Here is a 25,136-nt window from a genome sequence, read left to right on the forward strand (position 1 = left end):
GGGCCCCACGGGGTGGCGCTGCGTGCTCCTGCAGCGCCGCCCCGATCCCTGAACGGTCCTCAGCGTAACTGCTGTCCTCCGCCTCCTCCTTGCTGTTTATATCATGTTACTTATGCCAGGATTGGATTGCAGTGACCTTAATGGAACTCTTAAATGGACAAAGCGATAATTAACCCACAGATTTTACCACCCTTCCCATAGTGTTCATTTGTCAGTACAGTCGTCTGCGGGGGATCAGCTCCGGGACCCTCACGGATACTGCAGTCCGTGGACGCTCGATCCCTCGTGTAAAATGGCAGAGAACAGTCAGCATTTGTATCTGCAGCCCCACGTTGGATGCGGAACCCGGGGGATGCGAAGGGCTGACTGTATTGCCTTCTGTCCTTGGTCCGTGCACACATTTCGCACAAATGAAAGTTCATGGCTTACTTAACAATGATTAACATGCACATTTTGTTTTCCTTTGGTGCACTGTCTTCCTACTTTAACCTCTGAGGGCTTTTCCCGATACAGTATCAAGTATTATTTAACTATGCTCCTGTTGTTATAGGGTTTCCAGATTTTTCTTTTATTGCAGTTGTAAATAATGCTGTACTGATCGCATTTATAGGTGGGATTCTTTAGATTATCCAAAGATGTTTATTGAGTGCCCAGATTACTTATGCATCTTGAAAAGGAAAAACTATTTAGAACATTTAAACTAAAGAGAATGGATGAAAGCCTCTAATGTCATTGAAAAGTTTGGCGGGGTTTTGCTTCTTTTTTTAATAAATAATCGCATTCCCACTTGAGCGGGTTTAGCTCACTTGCTGTTGCCACACAGAGAAATGCTGTTGTATTTATATCTGCGCTTCGGTAATTCAGCTGAAGAATGATTGCAGCGTGCCATGCGTCAGTTGCTACTCTTTCCTGAATCCTGTGACTCTTTGAAGCTGAAGACCATTTTAGAAACCTGCCCCCGTAAACAAAGCTGTGGGATTGTAAACTCGGCTGCAGCCGGGGCCGCTCCTAGTTTTCCGATGCAGCGTGAAGCTCCACTTGCTGTAATCGCCATGAAAGGCATCTTAATGTAAAACAAATGAATTGACGGTATCCTTCAGCACTTTCGGTGACAGGGCTGATGTACAGAAATGGATGAGCGGCAGAAAAAACTCGGGATAATTTTAAGCCATCCATCTGGGGTAACGGGACCGTGGGCCTGGCATTGGCTTGAATGGCAGTTCCACGGAGCTGGAGGGCAGGAAGGTGCGGTGCCATTTGGGCAAGTCACCCTCCTCTCCACCTGAGGCCCTGCACCTCAGGTGGGGTTCACAGCAGCCATCCCTTGTGATCGCGGGGAGAGCGAGACGAGAACGCCTGAGTGTCTGGCACTCAGTACATTTTCATTCCTTTCTTTTGTTTTTATGTTTTGTTTTGTTTTGTTTTTCTGAAAATATGCCAGTCCTTCTAGAGCTGGTGCATCATTTTTTTTTTTTTTTTTACGGTACGCGGGCCTCTCACTGTTGTGGCCTCTCCCGTTGCGGAGCACAGGCTCCGGACGCGCAGGCTCAGCGGCCATGGCTCACGGGCCCAGCCGCTCCGCGGCATGTGAGATCTTCCCGGACCGGGGCACGAACCCGTGTCCCCTGCATCGGCAGGCGGGCCCTCAACCACTGCGCCACCAGGGAAGCCCTGGTGCATCATTTTTGATGACTCCCCTGTGTAGGAATCACAGAGGAGAGGATAGATCGCCTTAGAGTCACAGTAAATAATTGGAGTAGCGGGCTAGCGATTCGTTCTAGCATCCTTCACACTCTTGGGTTGGATTGGCAGGAAATAGACGTTTACTGTGGCAGTTGGGACAGGCGTGGGGATCTGACTGATGACACTGTCATAGCTCCATGCTTCCAAACTTTCATCGTTGCCTTGCAGAAAATGTGCTGAGGTCAAGTTGCTTCATGCCCTAAGTTTTCACTTAACTTTCCAAGACTCTCTGTAATCAATTGGCATTCCCTGACAGGATCTGGGTTTTATTTCTAATCTTTGCAGGGTTATTTTTGGCCTGTGTGTGTGTGTGTGTGTGTGTGTGTGTGTTTATTTAGTTTTCCTGTGCCCCCCTTTAAGAGACATATTGTGGAAGGAAGCAACTAAATGTCTCTTGGCTCATAGGAGACATTGTGCCATTGTGTGTTGGCGGGAAAACTGTCTCTGAAAGCAGAGAGCCAGTTGACTGTGAGTGCAGCTCAGAGATCTCAAGAGCACACAGCGCTCGCTGTGGAGAGTGAAGGAGACAGGGAGAAAGTGGAGCTGGATAAAATGACTGTCTTTGGAAATGATGAGGTGTTTGGTACCACTGGAATTTTTCATTTCCTTTTGATTAATTCCATGTAATTCTCCCTATCCCCACTTGGTTTTATTTTCGTCTTCACATCACTCCTCAAAAGATATCTTTGTGGGACTTTATAATTTCTTGTTTTGAGATAGAGGAATATGTGTCAAAATGATGATGTGATAAAAAACCCACAAATAAAATGCAGTTTTATCAAAACGATGCTAGTCTCCTGAAACCAATGCAGGGACTCCTTGTCCATCAGCTGTGTTTAAACGGTGTCGCACTGTGACACAGGCAGAGTCATCAATTGCTGGGAAGGATTCTCCTGCCCCCATGCTCAGGGGTTTGGGGAGGGTGTCCGTGCACAGCACTGCAGGAGAGGCGGGAAGAAGGCCGAATAGGCTGAGGTTTCTGATGGAAGGCACATGGTGTTTTCCACAGAGTTTGGGTCATTTTCAGCGAGCTCTGGAATGGGGGCTGCTAGCGCATCCACTCATGTTCTGTGAGTGTTTACCAGCTGGCTCTCCCGGGGCAGGGGGAAGGGAACCTGATTCGTAGCATTTGCCAATTTCTGTGCCGTGCATATTTCCGCCAGGGCCAATTTTAAGCTTCCAGTGTGAGGTCGCTGAGCTGGGAAGAGATGGTTCCAGCGGCCCCAGCACACCTCTGGTCCTGGGGGCACAGGTGCCGCTTCCAGCCGCATGCCAGCTGGGCCCCATCAGGAGGCAGCAGTCCCCTCGGGCTCCAGTGCTTTTTGGCAGTTAGACTTGTACTCAATGCTACTTAAGTGTTTTATTCCCTGCTTATGTTTTATGTACTTCTCATATTTTGAAAGCAGATCAGACAATCTCTTGTTTATTCTTCTCAGCCCATCACTTGTTCATTAATATGGATTCGAGGCGTTTTCCCACAAAATACACATTTTTCACATTGTATCGCTTTAGTGGGTCTGCCCCCTTTCCTCCTTTTAAAATGCCCCTGATGAAGCTAGCTCAGGAGCTGGTTCACTAAATCACAGGTTGTGAAAGGCATCTGATGCTTTGATGCTAAGTGTCACAAACTCTCAGCTCATTCCTGGAGCTCACGGTGGGCTAACGATGGGGCTTAGCGGGCTGGTCCTTTTCCGGTGACCTCAAGGCCCTCCTTCAAGTCGCCCCAGGCAGTTGGCACGAGCGGAGGGTTAGGAGCACAGACCGTGGAGGCGGGTCTGTGATCACTGTGGCCCCTGGACCAGTTACTTACCTTCTTTGAGCATCAGGTTGCAAAGGTGAGATCTTATCCTTGAAGATTCCAGACCATGCCTGACATGTAACAAGTGCCTGATAAATGGTTCCAATTCCCTATCATGTTTATTCCCAAAGTCCTTCTTCATGGTGCACCTTGAGCCCCTCATGTGTCCCACACTGTGCAAGGCACTGGGCTGTGGTAGCATTGTTGCCCTTCCTGCCTGGGTTGGAGACAGAGGCTGGGCAGTGCCTCCGTGTTCTTATCCTCTAACAGAAAGTACACGTTCCTTTTAACAGGCCCCATGCTGCTCATGGGAGGAAAATCATCTGCTTCTCCTGGGTGGTGTGCCTTAACTCAGGCTCCCCGTTAGAGGGGATCATTGAGGAAGGGTAGGTAATTAAGATAAGATGTGAGGAAGCGGACCAGGAGAAGGCTTAGTTTTGTGGCATCTGCTAAGATCTTTGCGTTATTTTGAACAATTGTATTAGAAAAGTATAAATACGTGTACATCCGTACCTTAGATGTACATTCACACCAGATTCAGGGAAAACAGTATAGAAGAAAATCCAGAAACTATCAGTTAACCCAAAGTCCTTTATTTGACTTTTGGACATTTTTATTTTAAAATTGTTTTTATTAGGGCCTAGATCCCATACATTATTGGCAGGTGCTTCCAGTGCTGTGATGCTACACTGTGTTGTTGGTTGTTATTTTATATGTTATCTTCTCTCTCACGAAGCCCTGTGGGGTTGGCGTCATCATTTCCATTTTAAAATGAGGAAGCGTAGGGAGGGAAAAGGACCGGCCCCGGCCACAAAGTGAGCCGGTGGTCAAGCCAGACCGGGGTCCTGATTCAGAGTCTGGCTTTCACCACGGGTGTGCTGGATCTCAGATGCCAAGATTCTGAGGAGTGTGTGAGGGGACCACGAGGGATGGGGGAGACCTTGCTTAAGCTCCGTTTACCAGTTCCTCACTGGGGTTTGGAACATCAGCCTGGCTTATAGTCAAATGCACTTGGTTTTTCCTCTGCAGTATTTCCCAAGTCCGATTTCGTATTTCACTTGTTAATAAAATCAAATTACTCTGTATCCACTTTCCTTTGATAATTAAGCTGCTTTTGGTCCAGTTACCCTTGAGTGCCTGTATTAGTTTCTTATTGCTGCTGTAATAAATGACCACAAACTTGGCGGTAGTTTAAAGCAACACGGATTTATGATCTTACCATTCTGAAGGTCAGGAGTCCAAGATGGGTCTCACAGGCTGAAGTCAAGTTTGCTAACAAGTCTGTATTCCTTCTGGAGTCTCTAGGGGAGGATCTGTTTTCTTGCCTTTTCCAGCTTCTAGACACTGCCCACATTCCTTGGCTCGTGCCCCGTCCTCCAAAGCCAGCAGTCTTTCTCAGGTTACGTCACTGGGATCTGCTCTCCCACTCCCCTCTTAGAAGGACCTTTGTGATTACATTAGGCCCATCCAGATAGTCCAGAATAATCCCCCATCTCAAGATCCTTACGTGAATCCTACCTTTGAGATCTCTTTTGCCATGGGAGGTCGCATAGTCACATGTTCCAGGGATTAGGATGTGAATATCTTTGGAGGGCCCATTGTTCTGCTGACCTCGCTGCCTTTTATAAGGATACAGGCTTTAGCATTTTTACCTTGGTAGAAGAGAAAACCAAGACCCAGAGAATTTAAGGAAGTGGTTCTGAGTCACGTGAGCAAGTGCCAAATTCAGGTCTTCTGACTGTCCAACCTGGTGTCCCCTGCCATTCTGGGAGTTATATTACTGAAAATGAAATGGAATTTTCCATAATGTCAGCCACTGCAAAGGAGTGCAAATAGTTTAATGCTCAAAATTCCTCCAGAATATACTGCATCCCAAAAAGAACAAAGGGTTCCATGATGGAATTTTAAAATTGCTCCTGAAATTCTATCCTTTGGCCTGGTTTGTCTTTCCTCAGGAGGAACTTGCGACTTGGGCGGTGGGGGGATGTTTAGGGTTTTATGGTGCACACTTAATATCGATGCTGCAAGCAAATTCAGCAGGCCTCCCCGTGACCTTTACTGAGTGTGGCCTAAGCATTTAATGAATTGAAATGGAAATTAATATTTCCCAGCTTTAATGTCAATTAACTGGCATAGTTACACCTTGGGTCTAGATTACATATTTCCATTTGTTGTTCTTTAATTAAAGCCACCATGGCAAAGGTGGACGGACGTTTTAATTAATGTGGAGGCATTCTCATATTAATTTTAATTTAAACATAATATAAGGATGTTTTTCTCCCTAAATTAGTTTCTGTTAAAGAATAGCCCAGAAGGAACCTTCAGTTTCATTTTAAAGCCTAAATTTAACCTTAGGTAGTTTGCTTGTGTTCATTGCCTCGTATTAAGTCTTTATAGAAGCAATGTCAGCTTAACCAAAAGAAAAGGTAGTGGTTCTCATACCTTGGAGGGTTTTAAAAGATGATTGTAGGAAAATATTTCATTTTAGATGATTAATAAGCAATAACAAAGAAGGTTAAAAAGTAAGTTTAATTATCCTCTGGGCAAGAAAGAGCAAGCCCACTTGATTTTGCCTAAAAAAAGAGTGCAGTGTATTTGAGTTTCAGAAAACAAGCATCTGTTTGAGCTACCTTTTCTGTAGAATGTTCTGGAAGTTCAGAATTGGTGTCTGTTGCTGGTCTTTGCACTGACTCTGGTCCCTGTCTCTGTTGGACCTGCTGTGCTCTCCTGTGCCCTCCCGGCGTGGGAGGCCGAAAGTTTAAGGGGCTGTGCTGTCGGCCACCTGGGTTGGCTTCCGTTCCTTCTCATGACTTTCTGGGGAATTGCCCACCACCTCAGGTGAGAGACAGGAAACCCCGGTTACAGAACGGTGCTCTCTGAGAGTCACTGACATGGAATTGATTCAGGAGAGCTAGCACATCCCAGCTGCATCTAGGAGATACTTAAATTAGGTGATGTGTACCATGAGATTTGTCTAGTTCTTATATAATTTGTTGACACCTTGTCATGAGGACAGAATTCCTCTCCCTCCCTCCTTAGTGCCCCAGTGAGCAAGAAATAAATACTGACGCTGGGAGGGCACAGGGAAGCACAGCAGGTCAAGCAGAGACAGGGGACCGGGTCAGCAGACAGACTGACAACAGCAGCAGGTGTCCTGAGAAGAGAAGGAGCTTGGGGAATGCAAAAGACAGAGAAAGGCGAGGATGGGGGGGAAGGGGAGGGGACAAGCCTGGAGAGGGAGGCAGGGACCAGGCCACTGGGGTCACAGGCCACAGCAAGGAGCTGGGGTTTTATTCTGGGTGTGATGGGAAGGCAGTAGAGGGTCTTACACTTATGTGAGATGTAATTTTGTTTGAGTTTTTATTTGTGTGCTGGGTGTAGAGCAGACAAACAGTGGCTGCGGGGAGACCAGTAGGTGCCTGGTGGTCCCATCTCACTGCCCCGGCCAGCTGAGGGTGCACACCTGAGGGTGCCAGCACTTAGCCTGGCTCTGGCCTGCTAAATGTCTGGTAGATTTGGAGGCCTGATGCCGGGACTACAGTTAGCCTCCTGAGGGGCTAGAGTTTGCTTCTGGAAGCACAGCCTGTTAAATCACTTTGCTGTACACCTGAAACTAGCACAACATTGTAAATCAACTCTACTTCATATAAACAGACAAATAAATAAGTGATTTTTGTCCAGCTCCTAATTTAGTTGTTGCTTCTGATATAATTTTAGAAAGATAGTCTTTGTGTGACTTTGTGTGTCGGTTTTTTTGGTTCTTCTTTTTTTATCCTACAGTTTTATATTCTCTTAACGAAAGCATCCAGAGACTTCCTGGACCGTGTGTAAGATTTAATCAATTAAATAAATAGTGACATTTCAGGATGTGACCAGCTTTTTCATTTGTCCTTTAGCGGGATATTTACATGGGAATTTATATCACTGTCTCCCCTTCTGATGTGAAGGAGACTGAGAATCTGGCCCTTGGTCTTAGTGTTTTAGGATGAAGGAGATTGAGAAAAGCACCCATTGTCCTTCAGTTATTTTTTGCTTTCCAAATGATTTGTTATTTTCGAATAAAAACATGGAAAAATCATTTAAGCTGTTCAGCCACTTGGCCAAGGGAATTATGTTACTCATCTTAATTCTCTCTGGCACCTAAAATATTACGTGTGTATTAGGCTCACTGCAAATTCTCATTTAATAAGAAAAGAAATGCATTAAGTTTTAAACCTTTGCCCTGAAAAACACATATACTGTTGCTATTCTGTTTAATATTAAGGTAAGCTTGGATTGAAAGTGAGTACTGGAGACAAAAAATACATCCCTTAGATTTGGAGCGTTTGAATGCAAGGCAGAATTCATGTGTTGTGAATGCTTCTTTTTACCTGTGTCTGTGCTTTCAGGTTGTTTGAAGTGTCCTGTGTGCAGCTTCGTCTATGGCACCAAATGGGAGTTCAACAGGCACTTGAAGAACAAGCATGGCTTGAAGTTGGTGGAGAACGAAGGAGATCCCAAGTGGGAGGTACTTTTAAAAGCATGGTATCGATTGTGCCTTTCCTAAACGCAGATGACAAACCAGGCAAGCCCAGTGCAGTTCCTCAGAGCAGTGGGTTTTCTGGTTGGGAAACTTGGAAATCTTTTCAAACGCTGTCTCATATCTGAGGGGTGCCACTGGGTGAGAGCCAGGCCACGCATGTGACTTCTTACTCTGGGTTGCGTTTAGGCTGGTTTCTGAACGTCTGTGTTGGACTCGTGCATATTTTCACTTCTGTTATCACGAATTCAGAGTTTTAGAAGTTGCATCTGAAAGCAGAATGCACACAGGGCGTATCCTGGCAGTCCTCACCCAGAGGGCAGGGCAGGGCCCATTTGCTGCTTCTAGGCCCTCCTCTCCTTCCACCGGAGGCATGTGCTTCTACCCGTCACCTTTGTTTTCCCCTCAGGTGTTGGAACCAGTTTCCTGACTGAATTATATAAAAGCCAGTAGCTGTATTTTAAAAGCCAATAGTTGTTTCTCTTCTCAAGTACCAGGGGTCACACCAGATTGCAGTTTACCTTAGACAGAGCCTCTCAAACTGAGTCCTGCTAAAGTTATGACCCGGATAATTCTTCGTGGTAGAGGGCTGTGCTGTGCATTTTAGAATGTTTCGTAGTGTCACTGACCTCTACCCACTAGGATCCATTCGCATACCCAGCTGTGAAAACCAGACTATCACAGACATTGCCAGTGTGCCCCAGGAGTCAAAGTCACCCCCAATTGAGAACCACTTCCTGAGAACTTTCTAGGGCATTAGAGTATCCAGTGGGCTTACTCCAGTTAAGAATAAGGGCTTTGAAACAAATCCAACACCCCATGAAAAACAATAATACATCATGACAATGTGAGAAGTGTTCCAGAATTCAGGGGAAGGGTTGTCCAGTAGGAGGGAATGTGTTAATGTGTCCATGTAGCCCATCATAATGAGAGGACTAGGGAGAAAAGTGAAATGATCATCTTCATAGATGCAGAAAAGGCATCTATGAAAATTCGACAAAATTCAGCATCCATTGATTAAAAACAGTCAATAAAGTAGAATTTGATGAATACATCTTTAAGATGAAAAGCAAAATGTATGTGTTTCAGCCCAAAAGCTGTCATCCTAGACTAGGGGGTTTCTTGTTAGAGTTGGGAACAGGATGAGGGTGCCCCAGGGGCTCTGGTTTTTAGCATCACGTGGGAGGCCTCAGCTGGTGTGTTGGACAAAGGCAGAGTAAATAGAGACATAAGAATCGAAGAGAAGAAATAAAGTATCTCTGTAGACACAGGATTATGTTTTTGAAAATCTACTACACACAATAAGCAGCAGATTAAAACATCAATATACAATAGTCAATGAGTTATCTATAGAGAGAACCTAGAGCAAAGGAACAGAGATTTAAAAAAAGAGATATTTCACAAATACGAGAAGAAAACATAAGTGAATTCATTTATAAATTGGGAGTGTGGAGAACTTTCCTAACTGTAACTCAAAATCCAGATTCAGTTAGGGAAAAGACTGAAAAAAAATTGACCACGTAAAAAAAATTTAAAACTACTATGTAAAAGAACTCAAGAAGTAGAGGGGCAAATGCCAAAAAAATATTTTCAGTCATATCATAGAAAAAAGGGTGAATATCTTTACATTATAAAAGGCTTCTAGAAATACTGATGAAAAAGATCGACAGCCCAATGGGCGAAAGATAAGAAAGGTTCATAGAAAAAGAAATGCAAATGACCTTGAATATCTGAAAGCACGATCAACCTCCCACATAATAAATGTAAGTAAAACTTGACAGAGATAGAATTTCTTACCTAGTAGACTGGCAAGAATCCAAAAGTTTTGACATCATCTCTGCTGGAGAGGCTGAAGGGAAATATGCACTCTCATGCATTGCTGGTGGGAATGCAAAACGATGTGACCTTTATGAAGGGGAATTTAGCAGTATCTACTAAAATTACATATGTGTTTCTTTTTCCATTAACTAGACAATCCCACCGTTAGAAAATTATCCCAAAGTTATACTGACAAAAATGAGGAAAGGTGGGGCTTCCCTGGTGGCGCAGTGGTTGAGAGTCCGCCTGCCGATGCAGGGGACATGGGTTCATGCCCCGGTCCGGGAAGATCCCACATGCCACAAAACAGCTAGGCCCGTGAGCCATGGCCGCTGAGCCTGCGCGTCCAGAGCCTGTGCTCCGCAGCGGGAGAGGCCACAACAGTGAGAGGCCCGCATACTGGGGGAAAAAAAAAAACATGAGGAAAGGTGATTGCACAAGGCTATTTATTGCAGCACTGTTATATATAACATGTAGATAGATTTTGTGTGTGTGTGTGTGTGTGTGTGTGTGCGCGCGTACACCAATAGATTGATGTAGAAATAATTCCAGATATATGTGTATACGCGGTTAGTATACATACATGTATTTCTTAGCTTTTCGTGCTTAGAGGGCTTAGAAGCAGTGACATGCCGCTGGCAATGAGTACACCTAGAATCCAGATCTTGGATTCTCAGGATAATCCAACAAAAGGAACCAGAGTCCCTTTGAAAAGTGGTTGATTCCAGGGCTGAGGCAGAAATTATGTAAGTTGACCCTGGAGCATTTTGCAGTACTAGAAAGTAACAACGTGCTCCACAAAAATAAGATGGAGGCATGCCGAAAGGACACACGAGACAAACCAAAGAGTTCCTAACGGGCCAGAGCTGGAACAATTTGAGTAACAAAGTAACTCATGATGGTGTTGGACTAAAACTGAAAGAATAGAATAAATATCTCTGCATTCATACAGACATAAATAAATGATTGAATAAATGGTGGAGAAGGAACAGTTCTTCCCCGCAGAAGAATGCTGATTAATAAATGTAGAAAGAATGAGGGAAATAGAAAATCACCATTGGAACACCACAGTAATAATTGCAGCAGGCAAGATCCATTGATGAATGCTAGAAATACTAGACAGAAGTTTAAGGAGAAATACAGTATTTATGTAGCCTCAAAGTATCTCCCCCTAAATAATTATTAATTATAGAGGGAAAAGTAGTAACTTTACAGTGGAGACACCTGGCAGGCACCACCTTAACCACGTGATGGAGGTCAGCATCCTCAGTAGTAAGACGTAGTGACTTCATGTACCCCCTGATACGATGTGATCAGAAGGGCAGTCACCTCGTGGTGCTCTTCAAAACATCCTCAGCCTCCACCTGATCATGGGAGACCATCCGACGTATCCAGCTGATGTGATGATGTGGATGGCCAGATGCCTGACCAGTTCTCTTCAGGAGTGTCTGAAGAACTGTCAGAGGTTGGAGGAGACTTTGGAGTTGTGACTGCTCAATGCACTGTGGGGTCCTCAGAAAAAGGATGCCAGTGGAAAAGCCAATGGAATCTGGTATTGTACCAATGTTGATATCTTAGTTCGATCATTGTACCATGGTTACAGCAGATGTCAGTATTAGGGGAAGTGGGATGAAGGCTATGTGGGAAGTCTCTGTATTTTTTTTGGAACTCTTTTGTAAATCTAAAATTATTTCAAAATAAAAGTTATAAAAAGGGAGGAAAGCACAGGTAGAAAAGGCAGGGAGATAAGATGGAGAGGGTAGGAGAGAAGCTAAACTTGTCTTAGCAGAGACCGACTATGCAGATTTGACTCTGGAACTCTGATATAAATATAAGAAATACATTTCTTATGTAATAATAAAAACAAAATTACACTTTAAAAAGCAAACCCTAGCCCTAAAAATTGAGAATAGAATGAAATAAAGTATCTGAACTATATATCAAAACGATGGCAGAACTACATAGAGAAGGACTATTTCAAGAGACTTTAAGATAGAAATTTGATTGTTCCTCCCTAGTGGGATATAACCTAAGGGCAAAAAGAACTGCAAAAAAGTCCTGTTTTCAGTTATTCCACCGTCAGTGGTAGGGTTGATATTGTTACTCCAAGGCTGTTGTTAGTGTTTACAGACTGGAGTGAAGCACATCAAGTGTGTTTAAATCCATGAGTTTATAATGATACTGGGAGAAAAATCCTTAGTCACCTTTGTAGGATATTAGGGAATCGACTCTATTTTGATAAATAAAACTCTGTTTTGGTAAATAAAGGCTCAGAATCAAACAGTTTTTCTACCTCATCTAAATAAACTATATCTCAGGGTAACCGAATGTTTGTGAAGAGACGTTTTTTATAGAAGTACTCCAGCTAACAAATGAAGATTTACAGTATTGCCATTTTGCAACCCTCCACTGATGTCATGCCAACATGGCAAAAACAGAGACACTCAGACATAGTGTCTCCTGATGGAAGGACACTGTGTTAACCCGTGGAGCCTTCTTGCCAGAAAGGGAACTGATACCTAATTAAGCTTCTGCGTCTGACTTCCAGTTTACAGGAAATACAGTGGACAAGGGAACATATTCAATGATTCCATGTTGGTGCAGTCAGCAAAACCCAGACTGTTGGAAACGCTGAAGGCAAACGACCACTTTTCCCAACAAAACTATAAGCAGGGGAGAAAGAGTGGAGGGAGAGCCTATAAATACAAGTCTTATGAGACTTTTATCAGTCAGTTCTAATATATGGATTTCAATAACTTACTTAAATATGATTTGTAGAACAAGTTGTGAAAAAATGAGGTAATTGGGGAAATTAGAACACCATTTAGATATGTGAAGATACTAAGGAACTACTGTTAAGTGTGGGTTTTTTGTTTGTTTTTTCTTTTTGTGGTATGTGGGCCTCTCACTGCTGTGGCCTCTCCCGCTGCGGAGCACAGGCTCCGGACGCGCAAGCTCAGCGGCCATGGCTTACGGGCCCAGCCGCTCCGCGGCATGTGGGATCTTCTTGGACCGGGGCACGAACCCGTGTCCCCTGCATCGGCAGGCGGACTCTCAGCCACTGTGCCACCAGGGAAGCCCTATTAAGTGTTTTGAGTGTGACGGTGGTGGTGTAGTTATGGTTTGAAAGAGTTTTACCTTTTACAGATACATTCTAAAATATTTATAGATAAATTGATATGACATCCACATTTGCTTCAAAATCAAAGGACAGTTGTGTGGAGTGCATGGGGAGATAGGCAAAACAGGACTGGCCATGAGGTGATGGTTGTTGAGATTGGGTGATGTGTACACGGAAGTTCACCTCTCTGTCTTGTGTATGTTTGACATTTTCTATAAGAAAATTTAAGGAGTATGTTAAAGCACTGTCTATAAAACGCCGGGGTTACTGTCCAGTCCCCAGTAGGCCTACAGTAAATGGCATGGTTATTGGAGGTGGTGGTGCCACCAGCATCAACGTCACATCCTCATCTGTGGGAAACAGTCAGCCCTCTGGTGTTCCAAGCTCATACTTGCAAGGATTTGCTCTCTGTTACACATAGACATGGGAATGCCAGTTCCTGATGTAGAGCACCATCTCTCCTGGCCAGCTGGTACTTTCGTTAGTGCAGTCATGGCGCTCTCCTCTGGAGGTCTCACTCCTTACAGATCCTGACACCTTCAGCAGAACTGTGACTCAATAAAAATAGCTGACACCAAGCCACGCACTGGACTCCAGAAGTGAGACAGTAGAGCAGCTAAGAAGCTGGGCAGGGGGTGGTCCCCGTGTGACGACAAGCTGCCTGTTAACAGCAGCTGGGCTGTCGCCAGCCTCCCAGGAATGCCCTGTAAAGCCCTGTCCTTCCCACAGATGGTTATTACAAAGAGCACCCCAAAGAGGGGAAGCCAGTCCATGCCCATCCTGTTCATCGCAGGCTAAGCCATTCGTCGGATCCAGTCAGTGTTGGCCACTGTGTTGCTTAATGGTACTTAAAAGGAAATATGCTTCTGTTTGTTCATTTATGCATTCATCAGACATTTATTGGGTGTCTACTAAATGTCAGGCTGGAAATGCCTAAATGAACTTGACCACTTGGCTGTAAAAGAATAATCACATTCTATTCTGAACCTGTGTGAGTAACTGATAAGTGCTTGTAGAGAGTGATCGCTTTGGCTCCTATAAATTGTATGTAAAATCCCCTTTTTGTTCTTCTTTATTGGTGACATCCATGTTTCCTGCCTTGCAGTTCCAGAAGGAGGTGATTATCAATATCTAGTTCTTGTGAAAATTCCATCCCACCTCTTCTCTCCTTAGGTATAAGATACCTGTGACTGTCTCTTTAGCTTCTCGTACTCTCATGAGTCCTGATTTTGCACAGCTGTATTTTCTCTGGTCAGTTGTATTTCTCATATCCTTCCTATAATCAGAGCAGCATGAGTAGCTAAGATTTGCCGAGATCTCGCTCTGTGCCGGGACCCGTGCTCGAAGCTTGCCGAGTGTTATGTGATTACCCGTCCTCTCCTCCCTTCCACCGTCACCACTGCTGTGCCTTCCTCTCGGCCTTCCTCACGGCAGGAGGCCCGGGCACAGGGGAGATAAGGGCAGTGTTGGTGGCCATGGGAAGAGCAGAGGAGACAGCAGAAGAGCACACACGAGAACCTCTGAGCGTGTGTCATCTCTAGTTATGAACAGCATACTCTGTTCCCTACGGCAAGAACGTGTTGCAGGAAGCTTTCCACCGACGCTGGTTTTAAAAAGTCTCGGCACTTGCAAAGAGAAGTTTTGTCTTCGGGAAGTAGGTTTTTACTGGAGCACTGATTTCTCAGGGGTGCCTGCTTAATGAGCTGCTGCAAAAGCATTGCTTATGTGCATTTGTTTTGTCTTAATCCATTATCCTGGGACTTCTGGGTAATAGGTGATCCTCTAGAAGGTCACATGGATGATGCTGTGTTTTTATTTAGCCAGCAACAGAAACTCCGGAGGAGCCCTCCACCCAGTACCTGCATATCACCGAAGCCGAAGAGGACGTCCAGGGCACACAGGCAGCGGTGGCTGCCCTCCAGGACCTGAGATACACCTCAGACAGTGGTGAGAGCGTGCCCCCCGCCTCCCTCTGACACCTCAGAACTGGTCTTTGATAGACACGCTGAATGAATGACTTTACGGATGAATTAGGTCTGCCAGTTGCTCTCCTTCCACTGCATTCTGACCACTGGAGCGGTCCCATTGTCAGGCTTGGAGGTGGAGCTCTCCTGCAGTGTTCTAGAACAGGGCCCCAGCCAACGTGGTGCCGCCTGACGGGGTTGCCGGGTGTTCACACGTAGGATCACCTCTCAGAGCAGGGAGAAGCAGGTTCTGCTGCCCTCACTTCACAGATGCGGAAGGTTGCCTCCTTGTGACGGCTGGCTGAGGATCGTCCACTTGTTGGGTGTTGGAGCTGGTCTTGGAATCGAGGTCTCCTGACTTCTTGTTGGGACTGCCCACTTCCCAGTTCTTCTGAAAAGCCCCAAGTCAGGATTTTTATGTCAAATGTCATCAGTTTCAAATGTTCGATCAATTTGAAAAAACAAACCACTGTGCCAGCCTAGTGGCAACTGGGGCATTGTGCTTAGAAAACATTTCCTTGATGCTCTTTTCCAAACAGGAAAGGAGTACGAGTTAATATAATGTACCACAGCCCTCTGGGTATTTGGGGGACAGAGGTCAAGCAAGTGGGATTAGAGGAAGCATAAGTGAAGTCAGCTGGTGATGGGAGACAGGAAATTGCCATTTCATCCGGCTCTTACATCCCTAAACCCCAGGTTGTAAGAAGGGTATGCAGAAAACCCCTTGGGGCCGGTCACTTTGGGGAAGATTCATTGCCGGTGCTGTGCTCACCGGGGGATTCGGGAGACAGCTCTGCAGCCTGTGAGAGAAGCAGGCTCTGCAGATGGGGCGTCAAGGTGCCGGCTCTTGGTGCGGTTCCCAGAGCTGACGCCATGTCTCAGTGCGTGTTTCCTTCCTCATGTCCAGTGACTTCAGTGATTGCTCAAGCCCTGCCAGGACAGCCTGTCCATCTTCATCCCCACCAGCGCTCACTCACTCACTCCTTCAGCCCTCGGCATCTCCTCCTGGCTCTTAGGAAACACGGCAGACTCTGCAGCTCGGCATTCGGGCCACCTGCTCTAGGCCCTGGCCTCCCTGCGCTGCATCTCTGGCCACCTTGGAGCCGTGCCCTCCTGGGCCAGACTCTGCCGTTCTCGGCGTGAGCTGTGTTTCTCACCCACACGCTCCTGTGCCCTCTGGGGCCTGGTCTGTTCCCCTCCCCGCACAGCACTTTTTCTGGCGAACACATCTTCGTCTTCAGTATTCAGATGGTGTGTCATCTCCCGGGAGCCCGCCTGACTTTCCCACAGAGCTCCCTAGTCGCCCCCCTGATATGGAACCGACCAGGGGCTGTATGATTTGCTTACGGTCTGTCTCAGTCACCTGTGAGCCCGGAAGGGGTGGGGGGAGGCAGCGTTAGATCTTTGTCTGTATCCCAGCTGTCCCCAGCCTTTCTGGCACCAGGGACCATTTCTGTGGAAGACAGTTTTTCCAAGGATGGAGGGAGGGGATGCTTTCAGGATGATTCAAGCGCATTACATTTATCGTGAACTTTATTTCGATTACTGTTACATCAGCTCCACCTCAGATCATCAGGCATTAGATCCCGGGGGTTGGGGACCCCTGCTGTATCCCACTGGGAACCATGTTCCTGGCTGACAGTTTGGGCTTGATAAATGGTCATCGAGGGAGTAAATGGATGAGGAATTAAAATCTTATTTCAGTACATTTTTTAAGGTCAGTATTTTGTTTAGCGTTTAGATGTTTAGAGTGGTTGGCTGCAAGGCAGAGTTGAAACCCGCCCCCCTGCTGAAGGAGAGTGTGTGTGTAGGTGTGAATAGGTGTGTGTAGGGGATGCTAGGCTGGTGCATGGTGAACAGGTGCTAATGTCATTGCCTCAGTCGTATGCCATGTCCTACCCTCTGTGTAGAACACGTTGAATTCCCTTCCCTCATCACTTACTGATTTGCATTGGAACGTGGCCTGCAGAAAGTCGTCCAGGAGTATGTAGACGTTGGTGGAGACTTCATGATATTATGCTAGCCTGGAGATCAATCAGGTAGTAGTTTCCCTCTTAGTGAAGTAATGATCAGGGTCAGAGTGCTGTGTTCCAGAGAGTCACAGATGGCCAAGCAGATGGTGAGAGCTGAGTGAGAGGGTACACTCAGTAGCTGCCCTGATGATATGGATTACAGTCTTTTGAGATGATTAAAAGAGAATCCTCAGCTTACATTAATTTAGAATTCTAAAGCCCACTGGTTTGATGACTGAGCACCCTTTGGTGCTCTGCCGTATCCTGTGTAATGTATCTGGCACACGCTCACTGACCACCTCCCATGCCTGTGCTCAAGGAGAACCAGCTCTGTGGTTTGACGTCATAGCTGGTGCTTCTCAGGAGTTTCTGTTTTGAGAGGCAGTCCTGTATCAACAAGTTTGGATTCAGAACATCTGGGCTTGAGCCCTGGCTTTGTGACATAACTGACCCAAGGGCCTAAGACAGTCCTCTTCCATTTTTTTGCAGTGAGGTGACTGATCTATAAAGTGGGGATGATAGTGTCACAATGTCGTCCCCTCGCAGGTTGTTTGGAGTTTTGAGATGTTCTTATAGAGACTGCATTGTTGGCTGTGAAGTACCATGCACATTATTTCTGTGGTCAAAATGAGCACTTACTGGGAACCCGTGCATCCCTGGACCAGGCGCCGCGCAAGAATGGCCTCTGCTAAGGGCTGCTTTTGCGTTCAGTGACCTTCACCACCCACGGCCTTACTGGTCTCCTGTTTGCTTCTTCCTGGCAAGGTGACCGACTTGACCCCACGGCTGTAAACATCCTCCAGCAGATCATCGAGCTGGGCACCGAGACCCACGACGCCACTGCCGTTGCCTCGGTGGTTGCCATGGCGCCCGGGACGGTGACTGTCGTGAAGCAGGTAGGACCTTGCCCTCCCCGTTAAATACTGTCTCCTTGTGCTGACACACACCCTCTCTCTCCCCTGCCCCCTTAGGTTTTCAGGGCTTTAACCTGTCTAAGGTGGAATTTGGAATGAAATCGGTCTAGTCTCATGCGGTTTCTTCTTATTATCATGGGATTGTATCTGCGGTAGCGCCATATGTGAGGCTGTGTTGTAGGGGAAAGGTGTAGTATATTTCAAAAAGTTCTGGAAACTTGATTCATTTCCTTTCAATGAAAGGCATCCCAGAGTGAAACGAGCGTGATATGGATGCATTTGGACGCATCTATGGTCAAAAGCAGCCTCGGTCCCTAAGGCCGGAGTCTGTGGAGCAGGGCCACTGGGGGGACAGCCAGGGAGGCCAGGAGGGACTGGCCTCTTAAGTGTTAAACATCATCAGACGGAATCAGCGCAGGATGACTGAACTAGACTGATAGGAAGAAGCTGGCCAGTGTTTGAATAAGGGTTACTCTAGTTAATTGTCATACTGTTTGGTTCATTTCCTCTCCTTCTAACCTCAGGGGAGACTTTGCCATCTGTTAGGATGCGGCGTGTGTGATAATCAGATCATCCTTTGTATCTGTCTGTACCTCTCTCTCTACTCTCTCCTGCTTCACTGTACACAAGATTTGAGCTGGCTTAACACAAATACTTAAAAAAGCAAAAACAACAGAAAGCACATCAGAACCAGGGCAGACCCCGGGTGTGTGGTTTAGAATCAAACTTCACGTTCATGGAGAGGTTGAATTGCAGAGCACAGAGTTTTACACGGTTATCCATCTTTCAGTGATTCACTCAGGAAGCGTGTAGTTAAGTGCCCGCAGTGTTCTCATTGCTGGGGTTCCAGGAGAGAACCGATGTTTGCCATCAAAGTGGTTGCTTTCCTGGGAAAAAGCTAAGTAAGACAGAAAGGCTGTCAAATGGTGAACAGGAGCAGTGGAAAAAAGTAAAACAAGAAAGGGGGAGGGGCGTGGGCCGAGGAGCCGGGGTGTTGGGGACTGTTTTATGAAGGGCTGCTGGGGCAGCTGTCTGACATCTGCTCACAGACCTGGGAGAGGTGGGCGTTACTAGAATGATCCCAGTTCTGCTGTACACTTGGTTCCGAATCTGAAAACAAAAAACAAGAAGGAAGCGTGAAGCACTTAACAGCGGAAGAGGTAAGTTTTTCTTGGCAAGTAACTAATAATCTCTTAATTCGGCTCTCGCATCCCTGAGTGACATGTCCCCCGCGACCTGCCTTTGATGACTCGGTGGACTTCCCAGGGCTGTCTCCATGACCGTCCCCCAGGTGTGCCCGGGCCACAGCACAAAGCATGAAATTCAGGCTGAGCAGTTCGCGGGGGAATTAGTACATATGCTGGTTCACCTCTGGATTTCTGGATCCACAGACAAGACTTGGCGCCTCTAGATGAACGTTTGGACCGCGTGGTCTGGAAACCCTCCTCCATTAGTATGCTTTCTGTCAACGAGACCCTGGACAGAAGTCAGGACAGTAGGAGTTTGATGTTTCAGGCTGCAGGGCCCTGGTGTTCTGCACTGTTTGGGAACAGACTCATACACCTCTAGGCCAGACACTCTTGCAGCTTTTCTTTGTATTTATTAGACTGCAATCTTCAGATTGTCTTGTAAATTTCTTCTGAAACTCCTCGTTTACATCACGGCATGTGGAGTCCTGAGCTAGACCCGGCACTTCAAGAAGGGTATAGGAGAACTTTGGATGTTTCGTACACGCCAAATCCTTTAGAGAATTGTAGGGAGGCGCCACTGATTGTGACTTGTATCTTCCTTCTAGGAAGTGGATTGATTTGCTGTTACTTAGAGACGTGATTTATTGCACGTCGCAGGCGATGCGGTGATACATGAGGTTGCGGGTGAAGGGTACAGCTTAGATGTGCTCTGAGACGCTAGAGTGACAGCATGACAAGGGATAAGGCAGGTGAGCCTCTGGCGCAGCCAGTGTCGACAGGTGTAAAGTGCTTGCAGTGGCAGGAAACAGTGGCACCCTTCAGTCTCGTGGTTTATTGGGAAACACAGGGCTGAGAGGAGTGGCACCGTTTAGCACAGTCTTGAGTAACTGCATTTGGAAATGTCCCCGAGGACGTGTGTCCTAGTCATTCTCCTGTCCACCTGGTCGGCACCTGGCGCGCCGAGGCTGTTGATAAATGATGGATGGGAGATTGGATGAACGGACCGACGGGCGGGAGACGTCAGACGCCCACTCCGATGGCAAAGGGATTGCATTGTGTCAGGCTCTCCTAGGTGAAGAGATGCCCTCTGGATTCAGTTGTCTTATTTCAGTTTAAATGTAGCTGTTTTTATTAGAGAAATGAATCCATTTCAACTTTTTTTCTTTTCATTAAACTGTGGTTTAGGATTTTTCAGTAGAGAAATTATATCTGTTTATTGAGTGTCCTTAAGCCACTCAAATGTGGACCCTGGTGCACCTGTTGGGAAGCAGTAATGTTGTCCCTTCACCCTGTGGGGAGCCCTTGATGTTGGCGACTTCGTCCTTCTCCAGCTCAAGGTCTCACACATCGTAGTAGCTCAGTAAATGTTTATTAAGTAGGATGGAGTATGCTGTGGGCTTTATGTTTTGATTCTCCAATTATATCCTGTAGAAGAAATAGCAAGAACACATTGTCATAAAGTTTGTACTATATATTGTAGAAAAAATGATTTTAAATTACTATTGGATAGCATATTTTGAGATCTTTTAAAAGTTTCCTATTTTACATCTATATTTATCTATCTATATCTCTTCCAAAAGGCCACAAATAAATTCTGGGTTGTATGTGAATCCATTCTGGATGTTTAAAAATTTCAAGATTTCTTTCCCATATAAAAAATTAGTTATATGCTCTGTTTATAATTTTTTCATGATATATTAATGTAAATTGAAAAGAATCTCACATATCAAAGTTTATCAGTGGTAACTGAAAGTTATTTATTAATCTCCAGTCTTTAGGGATTCTCATTTTCTGGGTTGAAAATACTAACAGGCCTGGTAGGTAGGCTGAGGGGATTGGAAAGCTAAGAGCTGAGGGTGTTTCTTAGGTTGTTTTCTTCTTAGTTGTTAATGAGACATGGGAAGGATTTGGCCATAATTCAGACCATTTAAATTTTCAGTTGGACACAGAAATGAGTCCTCAATGATTTCCCATCACTTCTCTCTTTCCCCAAGTGTCAGCATTAAAAATAGATTCATGGGGATGGAGCATTTGGAAATGTTCAGAAAGAAGAAACCTTGCATGTGCCTCACCAGCCTGGCCTGAGAAGTCACATGACAGCTTTGAATGCAGCTACTTACTTGTTTGTTAAGACCAGTTTTCATTAAATAAATTGGTTTCTTTTTTTGTTTTTCTTTAAAAAAATTTTGCTTTAGGGTTTTATGAGGAGGAGACTTATATTTGATTAATAAAGCTGCCTAAGTAGGTTGAATTTGAATGTAAGACGTACCAGCAGAGGGGAAATATTACCACAAGCATCTCTGAGTCAAAATTAGTTATCAAAAGGAAAAGAAAGACCAGTGAAAACAACCACCACCATCACCGTTGGCTCATGGCTTAAATCACTCTTTGCTGTCCTTGTGGGTTGAAATTTATTTTAGAGACTGAAAGTGACATTTTACTGGAAATTCCCGACCTCCGTTTAGCAGACATTCACTGCCCAGCTGCAGTGTGTTCAGTCCCTGGGGGTGTCCGTTTCCTATCCCGGCTGCAACAAATCACCACAAACTCAATGGCTTAAAACAACACAAATTGATGATCTTCCAGTTCTGGAGGTCAGAAGTCTGAAATGGGCCTCACTGGGCTGACATCAAGGCATCGACAGCTGCCTTCCTTCTGGGAAGAACCCCTGTCTTGCTTTTTCCGGCCCAGGGGCCACCCAGTATTCCTTCACTGCGGTTCCCTTCTTCCATCTCCAAAGCCAGCAAAGGCAGGCCCGGATCGTCCCACATCCATCGCTCTGACCTCTCTCTGCCTCTGTCGTCACATAGCCCTCTCCAAGTCTGACCAACCTCCTCCCTCCTTTAAGGACGCTTGTGCCTACCTTGGACCCACCTGGATAATCCAGGATCTTCTCCCATCTCCAGGTCATCGACTCAATCACATGGGCTAATGTCCACGTAAGGGAACCGTTCTCAGGTTCCGGAGGTTAGGACATGCACTCTTTGGGGTGGGGGCATTATTCTGCCTGCCACTCTGGGTTACAGGGTTAAGACGGTCCCCGATCTCAAAAGGCAAATAGTCTAGTGAGGGAAATGCTTTATTTTTTTCATCCAGCACACAGCCCCCGAGCTGCTTCCACCCGCCAGGTTGCTGCTCTCGGTGCTTGGGATATTGCAGTGAACAGAGCAGATGAATGGTACGGTTGAGGAGCTTACATGCTAATTTAGGGAGCTAGCTAAGCCCCAGACATATAATAACTAAGTAAGTAAGATAGTATGGTAGAGGTGAGATGGAAAAAAATGAGCAGAACTGGTCCAGAGGTCTGGAGAATGTAGACCTTAAGCAGGAAGTTCCAACTGAGAGTAATGGATGCTTCCGGGAGGTTGGCCAAGAGCACTCCGGGGTGCTGGGGGGTGGCCCAGCCTGACTCTGGGTCTGGGGTGGCGGCAGGTGCTGGGCCGGGCGGCCTCCGTGGATGTGCTGATTCGCGCCCGAATAGAGTCTTGCAAGGTAGCTGGGAGTTGGGTGGGGCAGGGCTCCAGCAGAGGTGGGAGCAGGAGCTGGTCGTCGATGCTGCTGGAAGCGGGGGAGGGGGCGATGAGTCACCACTTAGGTTAAATGACACGCCCTGTCCTCACCTGGGGGGGCGGGGGGCGCAAAGGGCTGGGAGGAGGCCTGGTCCAGGAAGCGCCTCAGCCTGGTCTCTCTCCCTCCGGCTCAAAGGCCAGTGGAAAAGGGATGAGTCCAAGCAGCCCACGTCTTCCTGTTGCTTCTCCAAGCCCGACGTCCTTCCCCTATGGGCTTCCTGACCTGTGCGACCCTCCTGAAAGCCTTGTTGGCATTTTTAACAAATCACCGTCTCCACGTTCTTCCAAGCAGTGAGTCTGCACCGAGCAGTCCTGCCAGTTGGCGTTCAGCAGAACAGCTCGTAGCTCTCCGAGACCACGGCTGACGCTGGCCATGGTGTCTGGGGTCTGGACCCAGCAGGCCAGCAGCTGCACTCAGGGTGTTTGTCTGTGAATAATAAGGAGACCTTATAATCATACAGCATCTTCCTTTTAAGAAGGTCAGGCTGATTCAACAGATTACCGTTATGATGATCCAGGGTCTTTTTGAGTTAAACTTGAGTGCTATTTATTATTGCTGAGGGTACCCCTATACAGTAGATGGCGGAGCTGGGTGCACTGTGGGGTGTCACCCCCTGGGGGTGCGGAGCAGCCTATCTGGGAGAAGATCCGAGCAAGTGAAGCAAGTGAAGTGGTTCGGGTCATTCATTCATCCGCGTTGCTTTTAAAAAACACGATGGCCTTTCAGTCCGTGTGCCATGTGTGAACAGGCTAGGGTGTCCCCTGCGTAGAAGGGCCCGCCTGTTGTAGGTTTAGTCCAGAGGAGGCTGTTCAGGAGCTCACGCCGTGTCAAGCCTGCTTCTCTGTGGCTCGGTTACGCTTCCTACGCTGCTGAGACCCCGTGAGAAAACACACTGTGTTAGTGTCGTGCAGAGAAACAGAACCAGTGGTGTGCGTGTGTGTGTGTGTGCGTGTGTGTGTAGAAAATAAGGAACTGGCTCACTGATTCTGGAGGTTGACAGCCAACAAGTCCCGAGATCTGCAGTCAGCAAGTTAGAGACCCAAGAGCCGATGGTGCAGGTTCTACTTTGAGTCTGAAGCCCGAGAACTAGGAGAACTGATGGTGTGAATCGCAGTCTGAAAGCCAGCAGGCTTGAGATGCAGGAAGAGCTGGTGTTTCCCTTAGAATCGAACAGCAGGAAAAAAAGAAAAAAACCAACGCCCAGCTCAAAAGCAGTTGGGCAGGAGGAATTCCCTCTTATTCAAGGGAGAGTCAGCCCTTTTGCTCTGTTCTGACCTTCGACTGATCGGATAAGGCCCACCCACATCAGGAAGGACAGTCTCCTTTACTCAGTCTGTTCATTTAAATGTTAATCTCATCCAGAAACACCCAGAGTAATGTTTGACTAAATAACGTGGGCACCCCTTGGCCCATTAAAATTAGCCATCACACATGTTCATGTAGTACATGTCAGAGTATGTACTCTTTGTCAACAGAGGGTTATTGGTAATCCAGGTTGTTGTTTACTGAGATACTCAGTTGTCATAGAGACGATTTTGAGTCACAGATTTCGGGGCGATGTGGTAGTTTCTGGGGAGCACGTACACCTTGGTATATCCTTACTTCTAATTGCAGTTGACATTTCCGTTCATGGTTCAGGAATGAGCGCCACCTTGCAGGTCCTTGAAAGAGTCACGGCTGAGGAGAGGCCACCCCCAGGGCGCCTCCACTGAGCACCAACGCTCCACTTTCATCCCCAGTTCAAGAGCAACCAGATCATCCTTAGTGGTCCTCCTCCCGTGGAGTAAGGTGTTCAGTAGCGACTGTGATTAGTGCGACTCTCCGTCGGCAGGCCTGTGTCTCTGTTCCCAGTCCTGCTTCTCTGCGGCGTCTCCTGGGATTGCCACTCTCCTGCTTTTGTTTTCCCCTGAGGTGCCGGGTGCTTCCAAGCTGCCAGCCAGTGCGCCAGTGGCGCGCAACACCAGGAAGGAGCATTTAAGGCCGCCCAGAGCTGCAGGCACCCTGCCCCCTCCCCCAGCGCAGACCCTCAGCCTGGCAGGCCCAGAATTACGCTGCCATCGACTTGTTCAACATCCCAACCTTTCTTCCCACTTGCTTTAACTTCTGGTTAAAAAAATTAACAAAAAACAAACCCCAAAGCAGAAGTTCTAGCTTTGTCAAAAGCAACCCACCTCTCCTGGCTGCTTCCCCGCACCCTTTGTCACCTTCGGGCAGGTCCCCTGCGTTGGCTAGCACTGGAGGGTGAGGTCAGGACATGCCAGCCTGGAGGAGAGGAACTCGCCAGCCTCCCTGACAGGCTGAGCACACAGTGCCAGTCTGAGAGGCACTTTCGGTAGCAGGTCTCACTGGAAGACGTATGTCGGTTGGCAGCCAACACTGGAATTGCTGTTTGTTATTTGCGGTTCATTATTTTTGCGAGGAAATGCAATCCACTCCTGTGGCTGACCACGTACCTCAGTTGCCTGTTTGCAAGGAAACTCGGGTCCA

The 25,136-nt window shown here is 46.7% G+C and overlaps 1 protein-coding gene across 7 annotated transcripts in view; it reads left to right on the forward strand.

Annotated features, from left to right (window-relative positions):
- Positions 1-25,136, forward strand: part of ZFAT (zinc finger and AT-hook domain containing) — a 376,612-nt gene that overhangs the window by 138,391 nt on the left and 213,085 nt on the right. For all 7 annotated transcript variants that reach the window (XR_013824727.1, XM_079902395.1, XM_079902396.1 and 4 more), the window contains 3 exons: positions 7,930-8,048; positions 14,820-14,946; positions 17,741-17,871. Coding sequence is in view for 6 of the 7 variants with exons in the window: in XM_079902395.1 (XP_079758521.1) it covers positions 7,930-8,048; positions 14,820-14,946; positions 17,741-17,871 (377 nt within the window). In the remaining variant the exon portion in view is untranslated. The remainder of the gene's footprint in view (positions 1-7,929; positions 8,049-14,819; positions 14,947-17,740; positions 17,872-25,136) is intronic.

This window comes from Stenella coeruleoalba (genome assembly GCF_951394435.1).
Source record: "Stenella coeruleoalba genome assembly, chromosome: 17".
NCBI classification, from domain to species: Eukaryota; Metazoa; Chordata; class Mammalia; order Artiodactyla; family Delphinidae; genus Stenella; species Stenella coeruleoalba.